This window comes from Pyrgilauda ruficollis, unplaced genomic scaffold (assembly GCF_017590135.1).
Source record: "Pyrgilauda ruficollis isolate IOZ18807 unplaced genomic scaffold, ASM1759013v1 scaffold19, whole genome shotgun sequence".
Lineage (NCBI taxonomy): Eukaryota > Metazoa > Chordata > Aves > Passeriformes > Passeridae > Pyrgilauda > Pyrgilauda ruficollis.
Window position 1 is genome coordinate 5,180,564 of NW_024518095.1, and position 12,158 is coordinate 5,192,721.

Consider the following 12,158-nt stretch of genomic DNA (forward strand, 5'->3'; position numbering starts at 1 on the left):
ATGCAGCAGCTATAAATAAACAAATAAATCTCCCCATGCATTTTAAGATGCACAGGAAAACACATTAAAACTCAAGACCAGAACCTCTGACTAAAACAGCTGAATTTGCAAATGCAAAGGCCATTTGAACTTCACTTCCTCTGCTTCTTTCCCAGACAGCTTCCTATTTACATTTTTTTGACCTAGCCTTAAGTTAAGGCATCCCTAGCAGCCCTGGGTCAAGCCTAAAGGCAGGACACACGCATCTTGAGCTCTAGACTGTGCTGTCACATTTAACAACTGACTGTCCCCTGGCTTGCTGAACAGCATACACTAGTCTGTTCAAATAAATAAGCAAGCAGAAAGAGCAGCTGCCAGCCAGAATACAAGGAACTTATGCTTTTTTAAAGTAAACCATGTACTGTAGATCACGAGCAAGCATTTTCCATTTTGCATTAGTAAGACACACACCTCTGAATACACCCTTTCCTGTCTGAATATGACCAGAAAGCCTTCCTTGCCTGAGGGTTTTAATGACTGCAGATGGCATGAGTTGGCTTTGTCCCCTTTGCAACAATGATTTGATTTTTATGACAAAACTGCAAGAAAAACCCTTATTAGACTCCAAATACAGGAGGTACTGTGTGCCATTAACTTTATTTTTCAAGTACTTTAAAGGACTTCAGGATACACGAGGAGAAAGAAGTTCCATGTATGTAATTCAGAAAATACATAGCCACTTTGGGGAAAAAAAATTTAAGAAAACAGGGTCACCCAATTGCCCAGGGCCCAGCTGAAGAATTAAAGAACTATATGCATCAGCAGAGAGAAAGGGGGTTGGGGGAGGATTAAAAAAAAAAAAAAAAAAAAAGTCATCACAGTAGTACACAGTGGGCTGTATCTAATGCCAGTAAGTGTGTGCTCTCATTTAGAAATGATCACCTAACCCTTATCTCCACACCATGGCCCTTGTTACTATATTAGACTGGACTTCAAAACTGAACAAATTTTCCAGATTCCACAAGCTGAGTTTAGAAGCTTATAGACAAATAAACCATTCAGTGATCTTCTGGGAAGCACTGATCATTTTCTAACAGTAAAATAATCAAGTGAAAAACTCAGGAAAATTCACCTCTTGAACTATTACAGATTTTTAAATATTGCTTGTTTCTTAGAGTCTTTTTTCACCGTAATTTTGCAGTGCATTTAACTTGTGACCAAGAAAATATTACCAGTAATTTCAAGAACAATTTTAACTATTTAGAGAATAGATAAAATGAGCAGAAGTGATCATAAGTGGTTATTAATCACTTTCTGTAGGTTACTCAAAATCAAGTTTCATTTTTCTCCTTATTTCTATATGTCCCTATCAGCTGGTTGTAGTTTACATAAAACTAAGGCATAAAGCTGATGCTATTAACCATCCATTTATTAATCATATAAGACATACTTACCAAGTCATCAAGACTTAAAAGAAATTTTATCACAAAATAAGAGCTCACTCACCAAAATCACATTTTCCTTATCTGAAAATCCATCAACATTTTACTAGTGCATGGAATGCCATCATATTAAATCCGTGTAAGAATTAATTCCAATCAACTGCTTTCACAGAATTTAAAAAGCTGTCTTATTTGCAATTTTGTGAGAAAGAAGATTTGAGCAGTTTCCATATATTAAACCTACTTTCATCCATGCTGTGTTACCTTGGCCTGCTCCTCTACTCACACTGATGTAACCTCCTTAATAATTATGCCATGAGCAACATTTTTGTAAGATACTTAAACCAACAGCTAATAAACTTCTTTCACTATCTAAAAGGAAGAAAACAACCTATTGTGAATGGACATGTGGCTTTAAAAAGCTCAATTATCTGCACAAGACAAAGGACCACAAACTCCAGGCTGTAACTAGAACAGCCTTCAACAGTTTTGCTCAGTCTGTGGAAACAATTTGCATGACACAATCTGCCCTATAAAATCCACAGCCTTTCATATTATTATAAGAGCTTGAGTTCAAAGGAGTAGTGAAGAAAAAAAAAAAGATACCAAAAAACGCAAAATAAACTAGAAAGAAGCACTATTTTCTACCCACCCAAGAACAAAACATGAACACTGATTTGCAGCACATAAATCAAGTACCAGTTACAAAACAAAATTGTTCAGTGCATTCTCCATCCCTTGTGATATGCTTGGGAGTGGCAGCATTTTAAAGGGATGGTTGTGCTCTTCCAGCAGACAAACCTCACCCTCCCTGCTCTCCTGTAGCACAGGGCTGGGTATTCCCTGCCTGAAGAAGCCAGCTAACACACACATAACAACTGGGAGAACAGCTGATTGTTTTCAAGACCTACCACATTCATAAATACACTTCTACTTTTGTGAGATGTTTAGTGTAAACCAAGAAAATCATAGGTAAATCATAATTAACTTAAGCTTCAGAAGACTTCTCTCTTTTTTCCTGCCAGGATATGGCAGAAGTGAATGCCAACAGATTTAGAAGTGCTGGGGATGCCTATGTAACTCCTCTGCAAATCTGTGAAGCCCAGGTGAAATATGGGTCAAGTTACAGAGGGACCATTTCAGAGACAATCAAAATGTCATTAAATTCATGGGGATTTCAGAGTTTCACCACCACGCTGCACTCTATTTAATTACTGATGGGCAGCTATAACCACCAGCCTGAACAGCTTTGATTTTTTCACTTCAGAATTCATTCTGGTCTCCTTTTAGCAATGAAAGGCAGCGTAGCATTTTCATGACAAGCCACGTGACATTCTACCACCACGCAATGGAAAATCCGCGTTCCTGCCTTCCAAACTGTAAATGCCACCAGACGTATTTAGATTTACTGACAACTGACCTGAGCACTGCTGCTGCTGCTGGCAGTGCTCTGCCACAGATCCAGGCTCTCTCCCAACTTTCCTTCACAAGCATTTTCTCATTTTCCCTAAACTGGGCTGTCAGATCCAGCGTCCCTATCAGACAGTGTGGCAAACATCCCCTCTGATTTCCACGCACTTGGCGCTAATATAGCTGGCACCGCAGCCTGCAGCTACTGCTGTGGCTCATCCCCTGATGACCACACAACTTAACTGGGCTCCTAAAAATGGGGTGCAGGTAGGAGGTCATCAGGGCTTTAAAGTACTTCCTACTCCAACCTACAGAAAGCAAGGGCAAAAAGTATATATGTCTCTGTTTTTAATATATGTTTGCACACCATTCATTTTTTACTGCATTTACTTGTAATACATTGTGAATACTTTCTCTTCTCTTTTAATAGAGATGCTACCAGCTGACAGAGTGCATTGTTAAGTGAGGAGTTTTACCCTTCTGGGAGAGTGACAACGTTATCAAAATAAAATAGACCTGAGCAGCCACAGAGCTTGTTAAACACACCCAGAGGAAGCATTTGCAAACAGACTTGAAAACAATTTACTGAGTTAATACTTCACATCGTTACTGTGTACTTTTAATTTCACTTTCTTTTTCACAGTTTCATTCAAACAGTATTTCCCCCAGAGCTGTCTTCAATCTCTTTTCTCCTTTCTGCTTTCCAAAGTTTGGCTCTTCCCATGGTAATCTTTCCAAAGATAAGTCACCTCAAGTGTCTCTTATCATCTGTTCAAAGTGCCCAGAGACAGCCAAAAAATCAGTCTGGTTCCTCCCTCCTCTGTCCCACAGCTGCCCACAGTGTTCCCTCAAAGTGTCAGCACAGGGACTGTTACTACAGAATGCACTGAAGTGATACACATCTGATCAGATCCTATGGCCACTCATCAAAATTTACTTCTGCATCTTAACTTCAAGGAGATTTTTGTTCATTTATAGCAAATATTACATACATAACATGTTGTTATGCAGTTTCCATGGCATGCTAAACCCCAAGGAACTGTTGGCTCCATGTTCTCTACTGCATGCATGTGCACACACACACAAACCATTAAAAAAGCAAACTGCAAGTTCCAAATTTAAGAATTTCTCAACTTGACCTCCTTTTGCATATGAATTACAACACAATTTTTAATTACCTGATCTACTTCTTGCATGAGACCTCATTTCATTTAATGCCCAAAAGAAATTATTTTAACTACCTGATGAATTGTTTCAGACCTTGCTTTCCCCTCACTGCTCAAAGTGTAATTCCATACCTTAATTCTCACTCTCTATTCAAGCCCTTCTCTCTGGACAGACATTCATTTCTCCCCAAGTTCTTCTGTGCTGCTCATCACTGTAGCATTTGCTAGCTTAGCAAACACTGGTTTATTTCCACATCATATCTGTGAAGGAGAGGTATCATTAACCCCACCTCATAGGCAGAGAATCAAAGTACAGGGAGATTATCATCAAGGTACGCAAGAATTGAAAGGCTGAGGCCTGAGATGCCTTATGGCTGGAATTTTAGACTACTGAGGCTTATGTAATTTCTGTATATGCAAACCAAACCTCCCTTGGCTACAGCAACTGGTGCCAGACATCTGCAAGTTCACGCTCTCAAGTGAGGAAAACGAGGGATGAGCCCTGACAGGATTTGGTGCAGCCTCTGTCACACCAGCGCTACAGCAAAAGTGAGCAGGTCCTTCATTAAGGACTCTTTAATGAGAGGCCAAATGAAGGTCCTGGAGGCACCCTTAGTTCTGCTGCTTTTTAAATCTGAACTATGAGCCCTCAAAATGCTGATTTGTGTATCATTTCCTGGGTTTCAGAGGTTAACTAGAAAACCCTCTGAAAAAAATCAGTAGCTTTAAGGTGCCTGGGTTAGCAGCAGTGTGGTCATCGTCAGCCCCAGTACCCAGTCAACAGCACAACTCCTGCTGAAAAACACTACACAAAATTGCCCAATAATTTCTGTACACATGATGAGTACCACCACATTTGTCTTACAGAAGTAATAACTACGGTAAACAGGTGTGTTTATATTCATGATGATGATTAATGACAGCTCCTGTCACGCCCTGCTAACAAAACACAGCAGTCATTCAATAAATGTTTATAATCTCCTCAGCAGGGGACTTATATTGTTTCTTTCTTCATTCCACTAATTGTTTCAAGTCTTCCATTGGAACTGAAAGCCGATATTAAAACTGACACCTCAATAGTTGCTTCTACCTCTCTCTTTAATCTTAGTTCATAAAACCTGGTATTTCATTCACTTTGCAATATCCAAGGGGAAAAAATAATCACATCACTACATGCTCATGATGTAAACTGACAAAGCCATGATTAAAACCAAGGACTTACACATCATTTCAGGAAACAGGAAGCCCAGATCTCTCTGAATCTTTTTGTCTGAATGTGAACATCCTATATTCTAGACACACTAAAATACAAAGGATGCCAAATTCTCTAAAACACTGAAGTACAACCTTATACCAGCAGCCACTGTAAGAAGAGGAAGACCTAGAAGGAGTACATTCCTTGAGCAGGGAAAATCAGAATCTTTAGTTATTCAGTAAAGAATAGGACTAGAAAGTAAATGAAAGAAAAGTGGCACAGAAATTGCATGCTCGTAATTGCTAGCAGGGAGAAGTGTTTCCACTTCATGCAAAGAATTATATAACTCAGGTCTCATTATTTCAGTGCCTTCAAATAAATAAGCTGTTTTCCCTGAAGTAACTCCAAAGCAGTGTTTTACTATCCATGCTCTGTGCTGCCCCAGGAGCCTAATGGTCACTTGTAGAAGAGCCACAAAGGGTCATTTTAAAAAGCAATCCTATTACTAACAAACTTAAGACTTGCTGTTGCACGACAGCCAGTTTTAAGGAAAAAACAAAATTAGACTTTTGTGGCCTGTTTCACAAATACTGAAAATGTTTCACCAAAACCAGCACACACTCGCTCGGCAAGAAGAGATGTATTGCTCCCGTCCTGCAGGGAACCCCACAGCCTCAGTCTAGGTGCCACACCAACAGACTGTGTAGCTACTGCAGCACAAGGAACAACACCAATTTATTATATTTTAATTATATAAACAACATAATGCAGCTAAAGCTACTATACAATAGACTAAACATCTACAAACACAAGCCTCATCCCAAGACTTACATTAAACCATAAAAGGGGCAAAATAAGATTTTAATATATGCATATTTCTTATGTGCTTAGAAAACATAAACAATTTCACGGGAGGCTGAAGAGCTGCTAACAGTCTTCTTTTTTTACCTACTCCTACTAGTCTGCTTGTCTACAAAATGAGCATAGTATGTAATTCTTCTCCTCCACTTAGGCTCCACTGGAAAGAACATTTTCACTAGCAACCACAATGAACAGGATGGTAGATAAATGGGATCATCTCCAAAACACACACATACCTCATCAGAAGTCAAGCGATTCTCTGCAAGAGGATGGATGTCATGAAACATAAAACTGCACTAGATGCAATGACCAATTGCTTAAAAAAAACCCAACAGTTTTTTAACAATTTTAACACCTATGTGTGCTGATGAAAAAGCAAGAGAAATAGCATGTGGGTAGACCCTTATCTAACGACTGTGCGAATTTTATCCAAAATGGAAAATATTGCTATTGCCACATGGGAAGTCTTAGCAGTGGAAGCAGAGCCAACATCACTTGCTACCGCTTTTGTTTCATTCAGAAAACCCTGAATGGGGAAGTTGACACCGCCTGCCTCAGCAATAAAGCTCAAACACAGCAGCTTCCTTTATCACCGTGGCTGGCTTGCAAACTGACACGGGGTGGTAGCCCTGTGACGACAGAGTCTGTCTGGACATGGGCATCACACCCATGATGAACTGGAGGCATTGGGGCTATCCAGATATCAGGAAAAGAGTGGAAAACAAAAATACTCAAGACCTGTGGTCCATTAATGAAAATCTCCAGATTGCAACAACCATAAAACAGTTATTAAGATGAAGGAAATAAAAAGCTTAAATAAATTTTAGTTATTTCTTTTAAATATTATTTTCATAGTGTTTTCAAAGCCTGCAATATCCTCTACTCAGGTTACCAAGCCTCCTTTTCTTGTAGGCTTCAACAAATACTTTAGTTTCTAGGAAAGCTGAGATTTTACCATACTGACATGACAAGATCTGTGACAGGTGAAGAACAACTCCCCACACATGCACATCCAGTTAATTGCAAACTAGCAACGCACAAAAATTGTAAAATAAAAAGCAGTTGTCCTGCATTCCTCATCCTCAGGATCAATTAACATCTCTACAGCTTGAGCAAGAGATACTCAATTACCTTGTCACCACATGACTCATAAAATCATTAACTCTTCTACAACCCCAATCAAATCCATGAGATTGCTGCAAACAAGAACTATTTTTACCAATTTACAAAATGGATAAAATCTTGACAAGAGTGATGTTGCTACTGACCACATCATTAAGAAACCATTGGCATGTCACTCCCTTTGGTGTTTTGTCTTATGTATTTAATACAGCTTCAAAACTACCCTGGGTATGAAATGCAAAGACATTTATTCCTAACATTTTGGCAGCTAAGGTGCAAGAGTTTCTAAACCATAACATTGAGTTGTTGTTGTGAATAACGCCCAAGTGCAGTTTTTCTGCTGACACCATCCTGAGAAGTGTATCATACATACAATTTTAATTTTAATAATTCCCAGATTTCAATCAACATAGAGGACATTTTCAATTCTGAGTCATAGAAAACCTTCAGTTTTTCCTTTTTTACCTTATTTGCTAGGCTAGGAGTCACATACCTTCCCTTCACTTTCCAGTGATGACACAGGGAGGAAGAAGGGCAAATCACTGGGGAGACCACCATATGTATTTAGAGAACCAATTTGAAGAGGTTGATGGTCCTAAACTGAGGAACCAGATGATTCTAAACCAGAATTGTGAAATAATTAATAAAGGGCATCAGAGAGGGAAATGATACATGACTTCACTGCAGATACAGACTACGGCAGATTACTTTGTCTAACATATCAACGCTCTTGTTACACAACATATACAAGGCCTTGACAAAGGATAGAAGAAAGTTATTTATTGGACCCTGGTGACTAAATGGAACATTTTAAGGTCAAGGCTAAAATCATGGGAGCTTTCAGGTTAGTGTGTACTTACTAGCAGAATTCTTCAGACATTGCTTTTTGTGATCATTACTGTAGCTACACAGAATGTAAAATCTTTATGCCAACAGACTATGCTGTGAACCATGTTGAGGAGAACATCATCATAAGAAGAAGAACCACCAATGAGAAAAAAAAGATCTTTGAGGAGATGGATGACAGACACCAGAAGTACCATAAATAAGGCAAAATTTAAAAAGATGCATTCATGCTCTAGACCTGCATGTTTCATGAAACCTGTGAAGTTCCAAAAAGATACCCAAATCCTTCCAAGTATTTTGAAAATAAAGACTTAGTGCTGAAATTATTTTAGGGTGTGGGAAAAAGTGTTTGTTTTGGTCAGAGGTGACCAAGTTGGGCTGGGTCCCAAAATCACACTCCCACTCAAGACTAGGCAGAAACTCAAAGGTCTTGGCACAACACCCTAACTTCAGCAATTGGATTTATGTAATTTCTGGGAGCATTCCAGCAAGTTCTGCTACGCAGTGTTCCTGATGGTTTGCAAACAGTCTTTGCAATAACATAACAAGGGCCTTTTTCACACGAAGCTTTGTTATAAGGAACAGGTTGAATGGCAGTGCTGTAATGCTGCTCAAGATAAGTATGATGCTTTTTAAAGTGTTTTATAAAATAAGCACCAACTTGTCTGAGTGGGCTGGGTAGCAATTTCATCACCCATTATGTTCTCACTGCAAAGTCTCACTGAAATGAGTATGATGCCTGCACTACTGATGTCGATATGTGCTTGTGTACCAAAATTATCACTTTGGTTTTTCTAGCATTACATAGCACAGAAAGTTCAGAAATATAGGAGAACTAGTGCTGCATGTCAAAGTAAGGTTATCCATTAACTGAACACAAGTGGATGAAACATCCAAGAAAAAACACATCTGCTTCAGGAGCTGGGGTGTCTTTTTTTACTCAGGGAGCTTTAGGCAGCATTGCATGTTCCCGTCATCCAGCTGTGCTCCAGTATGACAGCTAATATGGTGTTCCATGGCACAGCTTTGGAGGAGTAAAGACAGTATACCAAACAGTGGGAGCGACAATATCCCAGTATCCAGGCACAGCTGGGCTGAGGACAAACTAAAGTCACCTTTTTCCTGTGATTCCCAGAGGCCTATTCTGTTTTTAACTTTGTTGTCTTTGTTTGATCCTGCGGTTATTCTAATGCAGTTTCTGCATGTTTCCATTAATTCTGCCTTCCTGTACAACACTCTAAGCCATATTACAAATGGGGGAAGAAGAGAGAGAGTAACAAGCTCATAAAGTGATCGTCTCAGACAATCTTCAAATGTACTGGCTAATTGGATATATAACTCATAAATGATGATGGAGAAGGGATGCCTAACAACATAGAGAAAGGAAACTAAATCTAAAAAAGCTTAATCTCCATTCAGCTGAATGAACAATAGGCATTGAATGAACTCAAATAGGCATTTGAGTTCATTAGCTCTGATATTCTAAAAATCGTAACAATAAATACAATCCTTCCTGCAAGCACACATTTCTTCTAAGTAAATGACTGCAGAAGGAATGGCTATTAAAAGCACTGCAATTACTCTAAATTTGTACTGTAAACAGGGTAACACCAGACCATAATTAAATTAAATATGAAACATTTCATTGTCCCAAACACATGACATTCAATTTGATGAGTGCATTTGTAGTAGCACCAGCAGCATCTTTTCAGATTTTGCACATTGCTTTAAGTAACTACCACACCAACCAAAACACTGACACATAAAGCACATGGAAAGACCAGACAAAAGCACTTGAGGAGGAATTGTGCTTGAGATGGCATCTCTATAAAGACTGCATGGCTCAAATCTCCTGTGACTGTTTGGTTTAAGTAACTGTGAGAAGTAGCTAACTCCTTGTGCATCCAGCTCCATAGGGATGTGTGCTATTTTGAGTTCAATTCAATCTGAGTACTTGAACACTGTTGTAAACATCACTTCAAAATCTGACACACATTTCATCCAGTCTGAAATACTTATGACCTCCACAATCTGAAGTATATACTATTCTTCTATTTTCTAAGTACAGTAAAAGGAAAAATCTATTAGATATTTAGCTCAATCTTAGTGCCATACATTAAGAGTTAATAATTTATTAATCATCAGTCAAGAAATCCTTATTACATTTGACAGTTTTTGGAGGGGCTTTGCTTTCTTCTTTAAAGGACCTTCAACAACAAGAATCAGTTAGGGAAATATTTTGATATATGGCTTTGACATGTTCTTTTGATTTACATATTAAAGCAAGGAGAAGTCACGTGCTTTCACTAACATATATCACTTTCAAATTCTTCAGGGCAAAACAGATTTAAAATTTTTAGTTCTTGTGTAGTAGATTTTGTGTAGCAGAGTTCATGTCACTATGTTACCCATTATAACCGCATTGCCTCCCAAATAGGTCTTTTTCTTGCAAGAACTCCCTCTTAACAACATAGATAAGTTATATAGTTTAGAATTATCAGCACGATAAGTTTTCTTAAAAATGGAAAAAAATTGTATCAAGAAGAAGCCCTGTAAACAACCAAGCATGCTACACTTTAGGAAGATAGGCAAGCATGGTGCACAGGGAGAAAGCCAATAAGAACAACTCTTGCTCCCCAATTTTCCACAAGATAACAGTTCTCTGGTGCTTTAAGGTACAATCACATTTATCATGCTATCTTAAAACAAATGTAAGGTTCTTATGATTTATTTCAGCAAAGTGGAAATGAAGAAAAAAGATACTGACAGTCACTCACATGGTAAAGAACAACAAAAAAAAGTGCATCAAACTTCAGCAGCTGAACAAGGCACAGCTTCACTGCAAAGGTCCCAAACCAGTGGCCAAAACAGCAGAAACAGGCAATTTCTGCTCATGGCTGAATTATTTTCACACTGCCAACACCTTGCCCTGACAGTGCCACACATGACCCAAGGCAGGCGCTGCATGTGGCTTCCCTCCTTCCCACCCTCCCTGTGGGCACCTCTGGGCACATCCTCTTCTCCAGAATACCACGGCAGACCAGCAGCTCTGAAACCTGACAGGCACAGTGGACAAACTCTAAGAAGGTGCAGGGTCCAGCATACAGTTTGCACAGGGATTTCTGAGCGGGTGGTTTATTTTGGTTTTGGCAGAGCTGCTGAGTGCCACCACGTGAGTGCCAGCAAAAAAAATCCCCACTTAATTCACCAGCAGTGGTCTTGGACCTGCAGTGAGGAACCAGCCCACTCAATTTACTCACTACTGGAAAGACCAGGTCATGGCAGAGGCTTAGTAAACTGACTCTCCCTCAATAGCAAACATTATTCATCAACTTCAACTTACAAATGAGTGCTTGCTGCCTCTGTAGTGCTTTAAAAATATCCGCACAGCCTTCCAAAGGCACTCTACAAGGGCTACCGCCACCTTACTCGCTCCTCAACACAGTGTTTTAACAAAAGGTTTCCAGCAGTCAGACTGGATTAACTGCATCTGAAATCTCACCAGGGTCTGCAAACAGACCCTCTTTACTTTGAGAGCTTCTGTGCCACTTCAGATGCTTTGTATTGTTCATCGGCAGCAGAGCCAGAAAGAGCTCTCACAGGAACTGACTTTAATACACACATGAGGCTCACGTTCTAGCAAGGGAGGAATATTGCTTGCATTTTTGGAGTTTAAACATCTTAAGAACATAACATTTATCACAGCCAAAGGAAAATGAGGTTATGCAAAACACTTACTTCGAAAATGTTCTGAGGCATAATAATAGACATCCTCATAGCCCTCGTGGTAATCCTCCTCTGGCCGGTACTTTTTGCCTTTTCTTCTTCTCGATCTTCTTATCTGCTTGACAAAGCCCAAGAAGCGCTCCATGTCCTTCCTCACTCACAGCCCCAGCCGGCAGCCCCCGTCGCCCTGTGCTTCACAAAGAGCTGTCCCAGCATGAATCAACCACAAGCGCCGGAGCAGAGCTGCAGCTCCCACCAGCCGCTCCGCTACCATTAAACAACCCCTCCCTTATCTCAGCTGTGACTAGGAAGCATATTGTTTTCCCCTTTTTTTTTTTTTAAAAAAAGGGACACACACACACAGACACACTTTATCACTGACTGGAATATTTCAACCTGAAAATAAATAAA

At 39.5% G+C, this 12,158-nt stretch overlaps 1 protein-coding gene across 5 annotated transcripts in view; it reads right to left on the reverse strand.

Annotated features, from left to right (window-relative positions):
- GRIP1 (glutamate receptor interacting protein 1) overlaps positions 1-11,892 on the reverse strand; it is a 210,344-nt gene extending 198,452 nt beyond the window's left edge. For all 5 annotated transcript variants that reach the window (XM_041465593.1, XM_041465592.1, XM_041465595.1 and 2 more), the window contains exon 1: positions 11,760-11,892. In XM_041465593.1, coding sequence (XP_041321527.1) covers positions 11,760-11,892 — 133 coding nt within the window. The remainder of the gene's footprint in view (positions 1-11,759) is intronic.
- Between the last annotated feature and the right edge of the window lie 266 nt (positions 11,893-12,158).